This window comes from Neoarius graeffei, chromosome 24 (assembly GCF_027579695.1).
Source record: "Neoarius graeffei isolate fNeoGra1 chromosome 24, fNeoGra1.pri, whole genome shotgun sequence".
Taxonomy (NCBI): domain Eukaryota; kingdom Metazoa; phylum Chordata; class Actinopteri; order Siluriformes; family Ariidae; genus Neoarius; species Neoarius graeffei.
The window spans coordinates 7,498,161-7,517,692 of record NC_083592.1 but is presented as its reverse complement, the minus strand read 5'-3'; the positions used below and the strand labels follow the sequence as shown (position 1 = coordinate 7,517,692).

The window sequence follows — 19,532 nt, the reverse complement described above, 5'->3', positions numbered from 1 at the left end:
TTTTAGTGCATATAACCAATTTCAATGAATTATTTATTTCAAAATAAGATGAATTGCTTTTAGAATTTTAATGACTGCTCAATGACTTTTTCAATGAATTGTTTTTTTGTTTGCTTTTTTCCACAAATAAAATGGATTATTTTAAGGGGATAGTCTTAACAAAATTATGCCACTTTACAGCCTGGGCTACATTTTACTCATGTTAATTGAATTTAAGTTAGCTTAACCAAGCCAACTTTAGCATGAAGCTAGCAGTCCCATTCATTTTCGCCAGGTCGCGGTGTTTTGGAAAACTTCATAGGAAATTCATCACAGCCCGATTGCTGAGTGACATTAACCAAAGCTAGCAAACGTATACATGATCTGTTAAGGACTTATGGTAACGTTAACTTACTGTCGCAGAAATAGCAGCATGGTGAGCTTTAGATGCCTCTTGAGGTTGGTCGTATTCTTGCCACGTAGTTTATAGCCACAGCGTGTACCTCTGTCTCCCACTGCAAGGCATTCCGTTTTATTTTCTGCTGGATTATGTGTAAAGTATGTCCATAAATCATCACGTCTTTTCTGCCCACCAAGCCCTTGTGCTGGCATTGCCGCCGCCATGGTCCATGAACTGTGTGTGGCTGCCCTGGTGTTCACTGTGCCCGGACATGCCCGGTGGTGGGCGTGACCAAATAAGGACAGGATGCAGGTGCATTGCTGATATTGTCAGCATTTGGCAGACACCGTTGGAGGAAACGCCATGCATTTTGATAGTCCTATAGCCAACCCACTAACATTTTCGTCTCGTCTAGTCAACGAAAACGACAGATACGTCTCGTCATGTTTTCGTGATCAAAGAGTTATGTTTAGCTCGTCACTGTCTCATTTTAGTCATGAAAAAAAGGTGCGTTAACGAAATCATTGTCATCGTTAATGAAAACAACACTGGTATTCTCAGTAGTACACAGTGGTTCTGTAACATCGATTAAACAGCAGCAGATCATTATATCATCAGAGTCACAAACCCTTGGGCTTCGTCTCAAACCGCAGACTCTCACACTAAAGAGCTTCTCTCTACACTTTTAATGTTTTTTCTATTTAGGCAAACTACTGAGTGTCCATTATACAGTTTGGGCCACAGATTAAAACGATCCGAATGTGTTTTTACTTTACACACAGAGCTGTGAATCCATGCAGTGTAGAAGGACACAAAACACACATTATTAAATACTCTTTTACTGACAATAACATTGTTCTACTACAAAGGACAAAATGTAAAAAGGACGAGTAGAAAAATGCAGTGCAGCAGTTTGAATAAGCCTGGGTCACAACCGGACGTACGATTTTTTGGCCGTGCGATTTTTGGCGTTTCCCAAATCGCTGCGTTTTTTTTTTTTTTTTGTTCATGGAGAAAGACGCACGTTGGCCGTAAGTTTGTCTTGCAACCTGAAAAAAAACATAAGCGCCCGTAGAGTTTGTTTGACATGACAAAGAACCTCTGCGGCCGGTCTAAGGCTCGAAAATCAGCACGTCACACGTGCGCGCCCTCCGTGCGTTTCTTGCGTTTTTTGCACGTAGACCGGCCGTAGGAGCACGTATGGCCGGTTGTGACCAAGGCTTTAGAGAGTGTAGAAGGAAAGTCAGCTCATCTGACCTCACTTCATTACGTGTGTGTGTATGTGTGTGTGTGTGTGTGTGTGTGTGTGTAGGAATTCATACACTCCAGAGGATGTACAGCTGTAAGCTTGATGGTGACGGCACCACTACAGGATATGATCTGTACGGTTATGACGGAGAAGATTTCATGAGTCTGGATCTGAAAACTGGAACCTTGACTGAAGCGAATCCTCAAGCTGGAATCTTTATAAAGAAGTGGGATCCTACAGACGCTAAAGCTAAACACTGCAAGAGCTACCTGGAGGATGACTGTATTTATTGGTTAAAGAAGTTTGTGTCTTACGGCAGAGAGACTCTGGAGAGGAAAGGTAAAGTGTGTGATCTGCTCTGTTACTGTAACTGCAGCTGATAGACAAACACGCAGCTTATTACACACACATTGTGCATATACTAATAACACACTGATAATGCACTACGAGGTTGTTTTTTTGTTTTTGTTTTTGTTTTGTTTTTTTTTAAATGCCAAAAGTAAAATAAATGGGAACTGGGGTTTGTATTTTTCTTTTCCCATATGTGTGCACAAAGATGGTCCCACAATGAAATGATAAAATGCCACTTGCATTTAAATTTTCCATTAAAGCGTTCAACATTAGTGTCAAAATTAACAATAAATCAGAACATTTAAAGAATTAACTCGTGGCCTTTCTGGACTTACAGTTGTGTTCAAATAAATAAAAGTGCGTTAAAGTAAATAAAGTGAAATATTTTGAATAGCCTTTATTTCCACATTTCAAATGTAGTGGAAACATCCATCCATCCGTTATCTGTAGCCGCTTATCCTGTGCAGGGTCACGGAAGAGCTGGAGCCTATCCCAGCTGACTACGGGTGAAAGGCGGGGTACACCCTGGACAAGTCGCCAGGTCATCACAGGGCTGACACATAGACACAGACAACCATTCACACTCACATTCACACCTACGGTCAATTTAGAGTCACCAGTTAACCTAACCTGCATGTCTTTGGACTGTGGGGGAAACCGGAGCACCCGGAGGAAACCCACGCGGACACGGGGAGAACATGCAAACCCCGCACAGAAAGGCCCTCGCCGGCCATGGGGCTCGAACCCAGAACCTTCTTGCTGTGAGGCGACAGTGCTAACCACTGCACTGCTATGCTGCCCACTAGTGAAAACATTACACATTCAAATCCAAATCAGTTCCAGGACGGAAAGAAAAGGATCTGTCCAAAAAAATAGCAGTGTCGACATTTTTTTCTCTTCAAACTCAAACTGAACTCATATTTAGCTGCATAAACATTGTTTTTGATAACTGCTGCATTTCTGCGTTGCACTGAATCAACCAACATCTGGTGCCTATCAGCAGGTATTTCAGCTCAGGATGAACGAACTACATGTCACAGTTCCTGTGAATTTTTGGGTTTTGCTTCAGAAACTGCATTTTTAATGGCACCCCACAGGTTTTCAGTGGGGTTGAGGTCTGGGGATTGAGCTGCCACTCCATTACCTCAATCCATTTTGTCTGGAACCAAGATGTTACTCGTTTATTCGTGTGTTTGGGGTCGTTGTCTTGTTGAAACACCCATTTCAGGGGCATTTCCTCTTCGGCATACGGCAACATAATCTCTTCAAGTATAGTGATGTATTCAGACTGATCCATGCTCCCTGGTATATGATCAATAGGTCCAACACCGTAGTGTGAAAAACCTCCCCATACCATGATTTTTGCGTCACCGTGCTTCAGTGTACTGTGGCTTGAATTCAGAACCCGGGGTTCGTCTGACGTACTGTCAATGACCACTCGACCTGAAAAGAACAGTTTTACTCTCATCAGTGCACAGGATGTTACGCCATTTCTCTTTGGGCCCGTCGATGTGTTCCTTGGCAAATTTTAACTAATTCTATACATGGTATTTTTTCAACAACGATGCGTTACAGGAGCTTCTTGCTGATAGCTGAGCTTCGATCAAACGTCTTCTGACTGTAACAGCACTTACAGGTCATTTTAGATCATCTTTGATCTTTCTGGAGGTGATGATTGGCTGATTCTGTGCAATTCTGACTGTTCTTCAATCCGTTTTAACAGTGGTTGCTTGTTTTCTTCTGCATGTTTCGGGTTTTTGTTGCCACTTTAAAGCATTTGAGAATTTTTGCTGAGCATCCTATACTTTACTGCACTTCTTTGTACGTTTCCCCCTCTCCAATCAGCTTTTTAATCAAATTACCATACATTGTTCCTCCAATCAGTGTTTGGAACGGTCCATTTTACTGAGCAATTCAGAACGAAATGTATTTTATAACAGCGTGTGAAACATTTACTTCCCTTCTTCCTTAATAAAGGACAATTAATGGCCTTTTATTATAATTATTAAACTCCACACTGCTATTATTTTGAACAGTGAATTCAGTGAATGAGTCAGTTACTCAGAATAAGCAGCGTGCATGTCATAACGGTTGGGTCTGTTGTTTTTCTATTACACTATTACATCTACAAGGAAATGATTTGCCAGGCAGAAATATCAGTATTACTAATAACAGTGGTTCATCAGGTTACTGATGTTGTCCTGCTATTTTTTTTTTTTTAACACAAGTGTAACTATAATAACTAGACTGCATTTCCACAGAGAAAATGCAATGTGTGCTTGCTGAGCTGTAGCAGAACAGCTAGCATGCTAAAAGCTAGCATACCAACATGCTAATAGATTACATGGTAACAGCTAGCATTCTAACTTGCTAATGATTAACATGCTATTTGTTAAAATTCTAACACTTTAAGCTAATATGCTAACAGGCTAACATGCTAATGGCTAGTATGTTAACTTTTAGCATGCTAACACATTGAGGGTGACATGCTAATATGCTAACAGTTAGCATGCTAACATGCTCAGGCGAACTTGCTAACAGCAAACATGCGAACTCTGCATGCTACCATGCTAATCCTAACATGTTAACAGTTCTCATGATAACATGCTAATGGTGAACATGCTAACAACTCGCACGCTAACAGCAGGCATGATATCATAATGGGTAACATGCTAACAGGTAGCATGGTAACATGTGAATGCTTGTATGTTAATTGCTATCGTGTGTGCGCATGTAAGTATTCCTAATAAAGTGGCCATTGAGTTGAAGTTGATTTGCTGTCAAAGTCTCAACAGATTCTTGCCAAATGCATCATCACCTATGGGGGAAGGGAGGAATGACTCAGTCAAGCTTCCATTGATTAGTGGCAAAATGGAGAAAAACTGGACGGATGAAAGGCAAGAGAAAGCCGAGTGCGGGTCAGAACCGATATCATGTGTGTGATGGTGATTTGGCCTGAGGTGCCGTATGAAGTTTGGTGGATGTGTGGTGAAGTGTTACTGAGCAAAACTCCATTCATTTGAATGGGGCCAAAAATCAATGGAAGCCTATGGAGGTAAAAAGAGATGCGTGAAAACCAAGGAAAAGACGAGTGCAGGTCTCAGATGAGGGGATGGATCTGTGCGGGGACTTGGCCTGAGGCATCAAGTGAAGTTTCTTGAAGTTTGGTCACTTGGTTAAAAAAACTGATGGAGAGTGAAAGTTTTTCTCCTGAAACACCATTCATTTCCAATGGGGCCAAAAATCAATGCAAGCCTATGGAGGAAAAAAGGATGAGCAAAAAGAAAGGAAAGATAGTGTGGGTCAGAACCGATCGCATGTATGTGTTGGGGAAGTTGGCTTGAAGTATCACATGAGGTTTGGTGCATCTGCGATGGAGCGTGTCCGAGTAGGACGATTCAATTCATGAGCCCTATTCATTCTCTATGGGGGGAAAAACAAAAGAAAAATGACAAGAACAAGAGAACGGGCACGTTGATCCAAAAGCTGTATTCAGGCACACATCACTTCGGGCCAGACGTCTCAGAGTTGGAACAGTGTCTCTATCTCGAACGGCCTAGGAGGAGTAGTGGATCCAAAAACCGTGTCGGAATAAGGCAGAATAAGTAAACTTAAGAAGAACAATAGTGTGCTTGCCTTTGGCGCAAACACAGCAGCCGAGCAAGCACGCTAATAATCCTGACATTCTGCTGAAGTCATTAATTCCTGAGCGATCTCTCTCATGCTGCTGTTCGCTGCACTTCCGTCCTCCACATTGTTTAAAGGGGAACTGAAGTCATTTTTAAACTTGCTTTATTTCTTAATTAACGTGTTCAATTACGTTTTCGGTTTTGGTAACTTTATATCGTGACTCATATTGGCAACTAATTGCAATTAAATATTATATTTATCGGCCTATTCGGTTTTTAGCCGTGTTGAATTTAGTTCGTTTGGTCCACGGCAGGCGTCGCTTATCCGCGCGATCTTCACGAGACTTGTGCGAGACTTCGAAATGTGACGTGTCAGCCAGGTGTCAGTGCCGCCATTTTGAAAACTGTTTTCCAAACGAAATATTGCACAAAAACAAGTTTAAATGACGATTATTGCCTACTTTTTTTTTTCAAACTTTCCTGATTGCTATCAAAACAAACAACTTCCAGCTTGATCACATCAGCATTCGAAAGAGGACGCGCGCGTCTTTTGACAATGTTGGCAGATGTTGGTCACTTTGATTTCTGCTGTACGTTTTACTTCCGTCCTACGATGTCTTGCACAGAAAAAAGGAAAGACAAAGTATGCATTCAAATATTAATTTTAATGTTGGCACCCAGTTTCCATTTTATGAAGAAAATGAAAGCTAAAGTGTCGTTTCTTTTCTTTTTCCCTGTTAGTGCGTTAACTTTAATTTTGGTCACAAAATACCAATATGAAGACAATTAAATGACAAAATGATGTTTTTAATTTATTTTTGACACTAATGCATGCTTACATTGAAAATCCCATTTTACTTTGCATTGTGTCACTATCTTTACATGATAATGTACACAATAATAACACACACCTTCCCATTTACACTCACTCACACTGATTTCCTGCAGTTTTCACTGTTAATTCGTGGACAGCAGTCAGTTTCACCTTTTAGTGATCGAGAAATGTCCTCGAATAACAACTCCACTCTTCTCATTCCTGCTGCTGGACAAAGTGTATTAGTTTTTAAAGTCTGTGAATAATGTGACTGTCGTGGCTTCTTTTAAAAATCTCACTGTGGTGAAGGGGCGTCTTGTGCTTGGCCAGGAGATGGAGAACACGGAATGACTCCTCAGTAGCAGCTTTAGCTCTCCTGGTGGGTTTTGTGAAAAGTGATGGCTGGGCTTTAAAACCAGTTGTAACTCTTGAATTCTTTTCTCTCCTATTTCACTTTTGGGTGGGAATGAATCCTTGAATTTCAGATGGTAAGTGATGTAATGGCAGGCAGTCTTTTCTTTCACTCCTGTAAAAGCAAGTTCATTTTCCCATTCAGAACGGTAATGATGTATTCTCACCTTCTTTCGTTGCTTGGCCATGGTTTCCTGAACAGAGTTTGCTCAGTAACAGAACACAGCTGTAGTTAACATTAGCTATGGAGCTTAGCAGCAGGTTGATGTGACGCAGCCGGAAACAGTTATCTGCAAAAATTCATCATCATAATCAGCCAGAATTATTTTGTTCTTGGGCTCCTCCCTGCCCATAGAGATGCACAGCACTAATTAAATATGTAGCAGAATTCAAACTGGACCAACCTGTGAATATTTGAACACTGCATGTGGTTTTTTTTTTTTATTGTAAAATGTGTTGTGATCTAAAAATATCTCCGAGATCGACCGGGAGATCGCGAGCAGCAGGTTAATGACCACTGGACTACAGGAGAAATACTGCACTCTTTAATGTTTATACCTCCAGCTTAATCATTCATGCAGCCAGAAAATGTTTAGCACATGATAAATAACAATTGAGCTTCAATTTTCTTTAAATTTGTGTCTCTGCAGTTCGTCCCGAGGCGTCAGTCTTCCACAAACACACTCCTCCTCCAGAGGTGGTGTGTCACGCTACAGGTTTCTTCCCCAAAGCCCTGAATATCACCTGGCAGAAGGACGGAGAGGATGTGATTGAGGACGTGGAGCTCAAAGAGATGTTACCCAACCAGGATGGAAGCTTCCAGAAGAGGAGCATTCTGAAAGTCCCAGCTGAAGAGCTGCAGAAACACAAATACACCTGCGTGGTTCAGCACAGCAGCTTGGGGGAGGAGAACATAGTCCGAGAAGTACCGAAAGGTCCTATTAAAACTACGCATTTAGATGGTAAAAGCTGATTTACTGCTGCAGCAGAGAATAAAACTACACATTTAGAGGGTAAAAGCTGATTTACTGCTGCAGCAGAGAATAAAGACTGTGTTCATTTAACAGGTGAAAGAACAGATCAAGTGTCAGGTAGAAGACAGATTGGAGTCGTCATTGGTGTGGTCGTCGTCCCTCTCTTCGCTATTGTCGCTGCTGTTGTCCTCTGGAAGAAGAGGAACTCTGGTGAGAGGAGGAAGGAGGCAGATGTGAAGTTTTCAGAGAACAGATTTACACTTTCTCATTCTGAGAGGATTTGATGAATATTTTGCATATTTTTAATCTTCATTAATAAATTAGACGAGACAATAAACTGATATGAACTCATTATCTCATGAAGCCAAACACAGCACTGAGATTTTATAATAACTGTCTGTCCATCATCTGTGTTTCAGGATTCAGACCTGTTCCCCCCCCAGACCCTGTAAGTGAACCTTTATGATCCATAAATGATGTTTAAAACCACTACATTATTTATTAGCAGTGTTTAGTTCACTTTGTGACGGATTTGAATGTTTTACAGCCTCTGAAGGAGATTCTTCCTCCAAAAAATCAACTGTTTCTTCCTGCTGAAGAGAGAGAGAGAGTAAGACATGATGATGTTTACAGTGAAATATGGAATAAAAATGTGTGTGGAGTGAAAATCCAGCAGAAAAGCCTGAGCTTACATTAAATCTCAGATCAGAGCTGATATTTGTCTCCACTGTCAAGCGCAGTTTAATGTCCAGCTATAAGATTGTGCTGAAATATTTCTCTCCCTGTTGTTCTCCTCTTTCACGGGTGAGGAGATGCAGCCATGCTGCTTCTGCTTCTTCTCTTACTGCCACAACTGGACTGCAGTATGCAACACTGCAGTCGAGTCTTTTATATCTGTATTTTATAGGGAGATGAAGAAAAATGTTATAAAAACAAAACTCCTGTAATAACATCCTGTAGCTCTTAAAAACTTCAGATTTCCTGCTTGTATTCTTCCTTTTTTTGTGGAAGCCTTTGTAAATGTTACTCTACTGTAAATATTACTTTACTGTAAATATTACTCTGCTATCCTGTATTTTGTAAAAACTGTAAAAAGAATTGAGATTCTAACAATTGGCGCTGAACACTTAAAGGGGAACTGAAGTCATTTTTTAAAAACTTGCTTTATTTCTTAATTAACGCAGTGTTCGAAATACCCGTCTGCAGTCTGCATTTTGCAGAATGATTTTCAAGATTGCACAATGAAAAAATCAGGCTCAGGATTCAATGGTTCTCAATTTAGCAAACTAGCGGCGCTGTAAATAAACTGAAACCTGCGCCGCGCGAACCTGACGGCGTTTTCCAGGTCAAAGTTGAGCAATATTTGCGTAATGGGAGGACCCGACAACTACCTCAGCAGTGTTCGGCAGTTTCCGCTATGCATCTCCCAGAATTCAATGCGGCACAACAAACATGGCTCCCAAGAAGAGGATTGTTTCTTCGGGGCATGAGTCCGGCAAAAACGCCAAGAAAACAAGGACGATTTTGTCGTATCTCGGCAAAACCAGCAGCCAGCGTGACTCCAACAGCGACAGATCGCGCGTCCGCGAGGGTGACAAAAATGAAGACGGTTGCTGTTATAGTTGGATTGCTGTGGCGGGTACATCGCAGTCAAGCGAGGCCTACAGAGAAAATCGCGATCATGGTGACCCAGAAATAGAGGGAACTTTCCGCGAAGATCATGAGCACATGATCATGGTCAGTTGGGTTTTATTCCTTAATGGTATCAATTCTTTGCATCATCGTAAGATGTAACAGTGTACAGGGCTGTGAAATTTTCACGGAATTCCGCGGATTCTGTCGCGAAAAATATCATCTTCACAAAACGTCTATTTTTACATTAAAAATCATTGGGGGGTGGGGGGTCTAGTCGGTTTTAATCGCCTTGCACGAGACCAGTGGCTCAATACAGCCGGACTCGCGGAGTTTTATGCCAGCTGAGCATGGAACACGTCTTGACTGCGACTCAGGAGTGCATGACAGAGCTAAAAATAGCGTGACCTGGCACCGCGTATGTGAATTTTACAGACGAACGACATTACAATACTTCCTATTTTTACAACATTGCAACGAATGCTTTGCAGCATTCGCGCCAACTTCTGTCTTTCCTGTCTTGGAAATTCGCTTTCTATTCAAGAAGAAGGACTTTCTTCATGATGCAGTTGACAGTAAGTTATGCCAAAATCTTAGGACATCTTACAAGGCCTACAATGATGAGAAAGCAGAGAAGGCAAGACTTAAGCAGCAGAGGGCACAGGCAGGGGCAGGGTGTAAGATCAGACATAGTTAAGATGCCATCAGAAAGGAAGCTAAGGAGGTGTTTGAGAGAGATGCAAAGAGGGCTAGAAAAGAACACACAGACAGACTGAAGGAAAAGATGAAAAAGAACAAGTTTGCAAAACTGAAAGAGATGGTGTTAAAAAAAAGAAAATTAAAAGACTTTCATTAGATGCTGTTTGACAGACTATGAACATTTTGTAAATAGCTTTAATAGAGGAATGCAAATACTGTAGAACTAATAACTAATAGCCTTACTGAAAGATGAATTGAAAGAAATAGCTGGGAGTGATGCAAAGAGGAATAGAAGGAGCCAGAAGTAAAAGAAAAGATGTAAATAATATATTAGATAAGAAACATTAGTTTTTTTTAAACTTTTGCTCTGTAGACAAGAGACATTGTGAGAGATTCTTGGAAAAAGCCAGGACATAATACAAGAATTAAGTGTAATTTGGAAGACAACAGGTATCTCTCACTTAAATATTGAGCATGATTTTTCACAAAGTCATTTTGAAAGGCCCATCAAAGTTTTCTTTTATTAACATTTCTTTAAATTATTTACACATTTTTTACTTTTATTTTGATTAAGAGATAAAATACATAGGCACTTATTAGATATTTCAAGGTATTTTACATGGATCTTTCATTTTAAAAGAGAAAACTGTTGATAGGTATTTTATATGGCAAAATGAAGACCAAGACTAGTCAAATATTTACTTGTTGAGAAATTTTTTACTTGCAGGAAATGCTCAGAATACACCATATAACACCTAAAATGGCTTGGTGTCTGGGGCCCTGCGGGCCCCAGACACCCCCCCCCCCCTTTTCCTCGGATTTCTTATTTACAATTTCACAGCCCTGAGTGTAGAATTGAAACCTTGCTTTCAATTTAAAACTTCAGGTTGCAGATGCAAACACTGAATGAAGTGCATTTTGGGTAACAATCTATTGTTCAAGCTAGAAACTTAAACTTGACAAAATGTAACGACGTGTAACATGAAAATGAATGTTTGTTTTGTTTCTTGAAGAACAGCTGTGTTCTATTTTTATTGTGGTGATGCCTTTATTAGTATGTTGTGTGGAAGGATGATGTGTGCGTGTGATAACTAGTACATTTATGAATTAGTTGGTATACTTCAAGTTGTAGTAGCCCGTAGTGTCAGGGTGAGGGGGATGAAAGACCTGTGGCGGTATCATGGAATGATAACTTTGCTGCAGAGAAGGATCTGTGTAGACTGAAATTAAAAATAGTGAGAGAATAAAGAATTACAGTAATGCTATGAGTTGTAAAGCTAGATATGATGTTAATATAGGCATTATTAGGTTGAGAAGGGTGTAGTGTGGAGGCTTGTGTATTTGCAGAAAATATTTCCAAATTGCAGAACAAAATTTTGACATTCTGCAATATTGCAGAACACTGGAAAAAAATATTTCGACCACTGTAATGTGTTCAATTACGTTTTCGGTTTTAGTAACCTTATATCTTGACTTGTATTGGCAACTAATTGCAATTAAATATGACACTTATTGGTCTATTCGGTTTTTAGCCGTGTTGAATTTAGTTCATTTGGTCCACGGCAGGCATCGTTTATCCGCGCGATCTTCACGAGACTTGTGCGAGACTTCGAAATGTGACGTGTCAGTGCCGCCATTTTGAAAACTGTTTTCCAAACAAAATATTGCACAAAAACGAGTTTAAATGACGATTACTGCCGACTTTTTTTCAAACTTTCCTGATTGCTATCAAAACAAAACTTCCAACTTAATTACATCAGCATTTGAAAGCGAGCACGCGTGTCTTTTGACAACGTTGGCAGATGTTGCTCTGTGTCTGAAATCACTCCCTACTCACTATATAGGGCACTATATAGTGAGGAGCCATTTTGTAGTGAGGCTTATTTACACCGTATATAGTGCACTCAAAGTATCCCACAGTGCATCATGGAAAGTAGTGTACAACCGATGGTCACTAACCAAAGCAATATATCCCATCATGCATTGCGGTTGTGCTGAAAAAAATCAAGTCTCAGATTTGATTTAATAAAAGGCGGCGGCAAAATAAGTATTCGGCCTTGATTTAAAAAAAAAACTGAAGGCTGCAGGTATTTTGTATTTGTTAATGTGGGAAATGCGCTCCAGTACAATATGTATTTTTCACAAAAATACACGCATGTGTTTAGAAGAAGAAACCTTTATTCATCACATGCACACTTCAAGCACAGTGAAATTCATCCTCTGCATTTAACCCATCTGAAGCAGTGAACACACGCACGCACACACCCAGAACAGTAGGCAGCCACACCAGAGCGCCCGGGGAGCAGTCAGGGGTTCGGTACCTCACTCAAGGGCACCTCAGCCCAAGGCCGCCCCACGTCAACCTAACTGCATGTCTTTGGATTGCGGGGGAAACCGGAGCACCCGAAGGAAACCCACGCAGACACGGGGAGAACATGCAAACTCCACACAGAAAGGCCCTCGCCAGCCACTGGGTTCAAACCCAGAACCTTCTTGCTGTGAGGCGACCGTACTAAACACTACACCACCGTGCTGCCCTATTTTGTAATAACTTTATTTTGTAAACCCACCAGCAGACTGATCTGGCATGTTTTAGTCATGTGACAGTAATGACGTAAATACCAGCTTGACGGACTAGTGTCCAAAAGTGTTTTTTCATTTTACCAATGAGCTCACTATATAGTAATTCCCTATATAGGGAGTAGTGAACGAGTGAGTGATTTCAGACACAGGGAATGTTGGCAGATGTTGGTTACTTTGATTTCCGCTGTATGTTTTTCTTCCGTCCTACGATGTCTCGCACAGGTCTCGATGAATCTCATTTACGGCCATTGCTTTGACATATTTCAAACACTCATAACTTGCTATAGCAGTGACAAAATGGCCATCAAGAGCGGCATAGTGGTGTAGTGGTTGGCACTGTCGCCTCACAGCAAGAAGGTCTGGATTCGAGCCCCGTGGCCGGCGAGGGCCTTTCTGTGCGGAGTTTGCATGTTCTGTCTGCATGGGTTTCCTCCAGGTGCTCCGGTTTCCCCCACAGTCCAAAGACATGCAGGTTAGGCTAATTGGCGGCTCTAAATTGACCGTAGGTGTGAAATGTGCGTGTGAATGGTTGTGTGTCTCTATATGCCAGCCCTGCAATGACCTGGCAACTTGTCCAGGGTGTACCCCGCCTCTCACCCATAGTCAGCTGGGACAGGCTCCAGCTCGCCTGTGACCCTACACAGGATAAGCGGTTACAGATAACCGATGGATGGAAAATGGCTATCCAAAATGCATTCCTATATTTAATAAAATGAGAAATAGAATTTTGATGATAAAAAAATTTGCCTTCAGTTCTCCTTTAACTACCTTTATCACAATGCTATAAATGCTATTTTGTCAGTCCATGAATAAATCTTTATTTACTCTGTGCTGGTGTTTGTGTGGCTGTTATTTGGGTTGAGGATTTTATGTCTGCTGGTTTTGATTTTGTCAGGATTCTCCTTCCTGCTCTCCTCCATATCCAGTACTACAGGACTATACTGACCTCCACAGATGCAACACTTCACTCTTTCCCCAGACCTGCATCTTCATGTTTCCTTCCACATCCAGCACATTGCTGTTTACCAGGAGACAGTGGGGCTCGTCCACAGGGGCAGGTGGAGCACAAACCTGATTCACAGATCCACACATTTTACTGTCACCAATTTATTTGACAGATACGGTGCCCTCCACAATTATTGGCACCCCGGTAAAGATTTGTTTAAAAAAAAAAGGTTACAAAAAAAATCCACCTTTTGGCGAAGTTGCTTCATCTCACACTGAAAAAAATTAGAAAAATCCAACCTTTTTGACTAAAATTTATTCAGAGAAAAACAATTCCCTCGTCAAGAAATAATTATTTTTCAATAAAAGCACGTGCCACTATTATTGGCACCCCTGCATTTAATACTTTCTACAACCTCCTTTGCCTGTAAAACAGCACTGAGTCTCTCCGGTAACATTTTATAAGGTTGGAGACACAGAACAGGGCATCTGAGACCATTCCTCTTTCCCCAATCTCTCCAGATCATCCAGAGTACTCAGCCCTCTCTCGTGCTCTCTCCTCTTCAGCTCCGCCCACAGGTTTTCACTGGGGTTCAGCTCAGGGGACTGAGATGTTCATGGCAGAAGCTTGATTCTGTGTTCAGTGAACAGTTTTTTTCATTGTCCTGCTGGAAGATCCAGTGACGACCCAATTTTAGTTTCCTGACAGAGGAGCCAGATTCTGATTTAAAATGTCCTGCTATTTCATGGAGTCCATGATGCCATATTCAAGGTTTCCAGGCCTTTGGAGGAAAAACAGACCCAAAACATTACAGAACCTTCACCACATTTTACAGTTGGGATTGGTTTCTTTTCATTAGAGCTATCCTCCTTTTTACACCAAACTCACCTTGCGTGTTTATTGCCAAAAAGCTCCAGTTTTGTTCTATCAGACCGGAGAACACGGTTCCAGTCAAAGTTGTAGTTGCGTTTCCCAAACTTCAGGTGCTTAAGTTTGCGGTTAACTGACAGAAAAGGCTTTTTTCTGGCAAATCTTCCAAATAATCTGTTGGTATGGAGGTGGAGTCTGATGGTGGTTTTGGAGACTTGGAAACCCCAAGATTTTACTTTTTTCTTGTAATTCATCAACAGTGATCCTTGGTGATTTTATTTATTTTTGCCTCTCTTTGCCCTTCTCACTGTACATGGGGCAAAATAAACTTGGGTTCTCTTCCAGGCAAGTTTGTAGCAGTTCCAGTTGGTGTCCACTTTTTTATTTTTGCTTGAGCAATAGAAAGGGACATTTTCAGGTGAGGAGATATTTAAAAAAAAAAAAAAAAACATTCTGACTTATGAAGGTCAACACACTTCATTTGGTTTGTGTGTTCTCTTCTCTTTCCCATGTTTATGGATGACTAAGGGAATTTGGCCTCTGTATCACCTCATGTTTGTTCCCCAGGGCTGCCAACTTTTCACAATTCCTTGGAGTGAGAGGTTTTTTTTGGGGGGGAGGGGGGTTGACGGCAAAGTTTTTCCGCACACCACGCAGTAAGTGAGGAATTTTGTATTCAGTTTGATATTCACTTGTCCCCCTGCATTCTGGTGTTTTGTTTGTGGGGGGGGGTTCATAGGCGGTTTTAAACGGGGGCCAGAGGGGGCCAGTGCCCCTTTAAAATTGCTCCTGGCCCCTGTTGTGGCCCCTGTGCTGAACAGATAATAAGTTTTATTAATTTCGACGTGCGCTGGCTTGAAGATCGGAACTGACATGACTGAGTGTTCTACACGGACTCCTTAAAGCGCTGCACGCACACTGTTACCTGCAGCAGAAAGACCAGCAGCAGCGCGAATTGCAAACTTCGGACGTGAGAGATAACAGCTGCAGCCCTGCAAGGACTAGGCTACTGCAAAGAGGCGAAGGTAAGGAAAATTATTCAATTTCGTAACGTCAGTGTTTGCACATATCCGTGTTTTACTGTTGTTGTTCACTACAATAATAAATCCGTTTTATTGCGCTTTCTTAAAAGTGCGTTGCACAGCAATAAGTAGCCTAACTTGATATTTTTGGGAAATGGGTAAAATAACCGACAGTGTTTAACCTTCTTGTAAAACTTGAATGGCCTTGTGATATGTAGAGGCTACATTCCTCTCCGTTTACTTTTTAGTATAGGCCTACTGTAGGCTATCATCATGCAAAGGAGCAAGAAGGACATTATGTCCTTTTTTGCCCCTGTTGGCAAAAAGCAACATAGAGTAAGGAAGATGAAGATTATGAAAAAGGAGAGAGAGCCAGAGGTGGAGAGAGAGCCAGAGGTAGGGTGACCACCTGTCCCGCATAGCGCGTACAGCATTTGAAGCCGAATTTATGCGTCCCGCAAATTCAGAACGTGTCCCGCATAATCGATGCTTGCTGAGGGGGATGTCGCTCTCCCCGGGCCACCCAGGCAGCCAAACAAATATTACTTGACATTTCAGCACACCACCGTCGCCACTATAGACTGTAGAACAAAACCACACACACACCCCTCACAACTGACTGGTTGTTGTCAACTTTTTGTTGTTGCCATGACACCGCACTCACGTGCACAGACAGTGACGAGGGACGCAGGTGCAACGCATGCATTGCTTTCATATTAAAAAATGGAGAAAGGTACCGGGGAGATGGCAGGTGAGGCACCGCCACCTCCAGTTAAAAAGAGAAGGTGTATGTACAGGAAAGAGTGGGGAAATGAATATTTGTGGCTGAAAGGGGTTGAGGGGGATACCGAGAGGGCTTTTTGTGACCTTTGCAAAACATCTTTCTCAATCGGACATGGCGGGAAATACGATGTGAAACAAGACAGGCTCGCGGAGACTCACAAGAAACGTGTGCAACAGAAAGAAACGTCTAAATCTACGGATGCTTTCCTCCGACCTAAAAACGACTCTCTAGCTGACAAAGTGACTGCGGCAGAGGTGACGAGTGTGTATCACACTGTCCAACACGCAATATCATATCGGGCAGGAGATTGTGGCACAAAGCTGTGGTTGTGAGTTAAGAGACTTTTTTTCTACTGTTTCTGTGGTGCTGAGCCACTACAATTCCTGTTAATCCACTGAAAACTAAATGGAGACTTGTCACTATTCCTGCTGTACTGATGCACTGCAAAGCCTCAGACTCAATATTATATTATGATTGATTTAAAGTGAATAAATTGTAATGGAAAATAAATAAAATTGAGTAGCTTCAGTAAATCATAAGTGGAAGTGTGTCTGTCAAGTCATTGAATGGTCAAAATATTATGAATGTTTATTTAAAAAAAAAACACACATTTGGTGGCCTGTTCATGACCATACCGTACATCACCAATAACAGCAGAATAGGGTATTATTGATATACCATGTAAGGTAGTATGTGCTAGAAATGGGTAAACCACTATCTGTGAGTCTTCCAGCGGCCGGCGCGGCGCAGTGGGGGCGGCGTCCCACATTGTCCCTCAAAAACATACCCCTTGTCCCCCCTTGGGCTTATGAGCAGGTGGTCACCCTAGCCAGAGGTGGTGGTTGGAGAGGTGGAAAGTGAGGCATCTGAAAGGCAATCTGAGAGTGAGGATGAAGACATTCAGGATCAGATTGAGGGACCGAATGAGGGACAACCCAACGAGTCATTGGGACAACCAGATTCACCATGCATATCAAGTACAGCACCATCAGGTTTGTGATGTTGAACAAATGTGTGTGTGTGTGAGAGCAGTGTCGGCCTACAATTCATATAGCCTACCCTGAAAGTGTGAAGTCTGAATAATAAATATAAAATAAAAATAGATATAATAATAAATTAATAAATGAATAATGATAAATAAATGTTGTTCTCAGTCGCACTCTCATATTTACTGTATTCATCTTTCTCCAGATATCAGCAAGTGCTTGGACGACACTCCAGTGCAGCCACATCTGAAGAAAAGGTTCATTGTGTGCAAAAATAGAAATCTTATTTTACAAAAAAGAGAAACATCGTTTTAAGATTTATTGAGCACAATTTATTTTATGTTTAGGCTATTGAGACAGAAGGTTTATCTCATTGTATTTATGCTCAATGTATTTTGTTTTGGTTTTAAATAAACTAAACAAAAATTTGAACACTTAAATATTGTCATGTTTTGTCCATATGTGCTCCCCTGAAAAAACACTGGCCCCACCTTGGCCCCCCTAGTAATTTTGGTCTAGAACCGCCACTGGGGGGTTTGAGATTTTGGATTAAAGCCTCGGTCACAACTGGCCGTACGTGCTCCTACGGCCGGTCTACGTGCAAAAAACACAAGAAACGCACGGAGGGTGCGCTTGTGACGTGCTGATTTTCTAGCCGTAGACTGGCCACAGAGGTTCTTTGTCATGTCAAACAAACTCTACGGGCGCTTACGTTTTTTTCAGGTTGCAAGACAAACTTACGGCCAACGTGCGTCTTTCTCCACGACCAAAAAAAACGCAGCGATTTGGGAAACGCCAAAAATCGCACGGCCAAAAAATCGTATGTCCGGTTGTGACCTAGGCTTTAGTAGATGTTCCTGCATTCTGGTGGATTTTTGGAGTGGCCTGCTGTGCCATACCTACGTTCTTACACACCCTGACTTGCCAGGCCTTCAGCTTGTGGCCAACAAAAGCACCAAGTTTTGGCTTAAAAGCCCCCACACTAGAAAACTACAGATGACTGCCAATGTTCCTGTAGCCCTATAGACCTGTGTTTCAGATTTAAAGGCAAGTTCATGTTTGAAAATATTTCATCAGCTAAGCCTAAACACCTTCTGAATTGAAACTAAATGTTAAGTTTTTCATAACTGTTGCAAAAATAAGATTGTCCCTCACTGACTATTCATTATGCATTTAAGGGCTTTCCCCACCACTGGGTTCAGCAGAAGATTGGCATGGGGAAAAATATCAACAGCAAAAGAACAAATAAAATGCTTAAACAGTAAGCAAAATGTGCATGTGCTACAAGAAACATTAAAATGATTAAGTTTGAACAGTATTGAAACACAAAAAGCTGAACCTTGGCCATAGGTGGGAATGTGCACACAAAGTTGGGCTTAAAAATTTTGGTCATACTTAAATAAGCTATATTAATATATTTCTTATTAATTTATTTCTTATCTATATTTCTTATTAGTAATAGAGCATTCGTCAGGGCCTGTTATCTGACAAATATTCTCTACCTGTCTTGCCCTCTTTGAAACGCTGTCTCCTCAGTATGTTGTTCTGTCTTTTTTTTTTAATTATTCACAACAAGTTCAAGTTCTTTGATATTACAGGTGACCATGCTTTATTTACTTTAACTGAGCAATTACATACATCATAATTAAAAATAAATACCCTGTAAATAAACAATAGGTATGGTGGCTAATGGCTGCTCTTGCATTTGTAATATTATCTCTTACTTGCTTTATTTTACAACATTTCCAGTATGGCTTCAAATAAAGTCATAAAGTATGATAACATACAGTAAACAAACTAAAAATGCGCGTTAATAAACGTGTGCTAAGGAGGTGCTCTCCCGTGCTGCTTGTTGGGGAAGATAGAGGCTGTGGCACGGCAGGAGGCCTATAATGATTTAGCATGCCTAGTACACAGCTCTTGATATGGCATTAAATATTCTCACAACACTTACAGGCTAAAACAATTCAGAAACTTTATATAAGTTCATAATTACGCCAGTAATGCCACACATTGGCGTGCATATGTACAAACCTGTCTGAGACACCCATCTTCAACTTGGACACCTTCTTCTCCCTCCTCTTCCTCTAAATTGACGGTAGGCAATTATCCAACTTCTGGCGAGTGCAGCATCATTAGATGCACCGCCTACCGTAGGGGAGTGTGTACAGAAGGGAACATAGACATATAAACGTAGACGCCG

General features: G+C 41.3%; 1 protein-coding gene across 2 annotated transcripts in view; it reads left to right on the top strand.

The window, feature by feature from the left end:
• The window catches only part of LOC132872838 (BOLA class I histocompatibility antigen, alpha chain BL3-7-like), a 120,431-nt gene that overhangs the window by 31,198 nt on the left and 69,701 nt on the right, over positions 1-19,532 (top strand). The window contains exons 3-7 of one of the 2 annotated variants that reach the window (XM_060907931.1): positions 1,692-1,967; positions 7,484-7,795; positions 7,901-8,017; positions 8,227-8,255; positions 8,355-13,550. The exons of the other annotated variant lie outside the window; for it this stretch is intronic. Coding sequence (XP_060763914.1) covers positions 1,692-1,967; positions 7,484-7,795; positions 7,901-8,017; positions 8,227-8,255; positions 8,355-8,504 — 884 coding nt within the window. The 3' untranslated portion in view covers positions 8,505-13,550. Of the gene's footprint in view, positions 1-1,691; positions 1,968-7,483; positions 7,796-7,900; positions 8,018-8,226; positions 8,256-8,354; positions 13,551-19,532 lie in introns of those variants that run through there. 2 annotated transcript variants of the gene reach the window in all.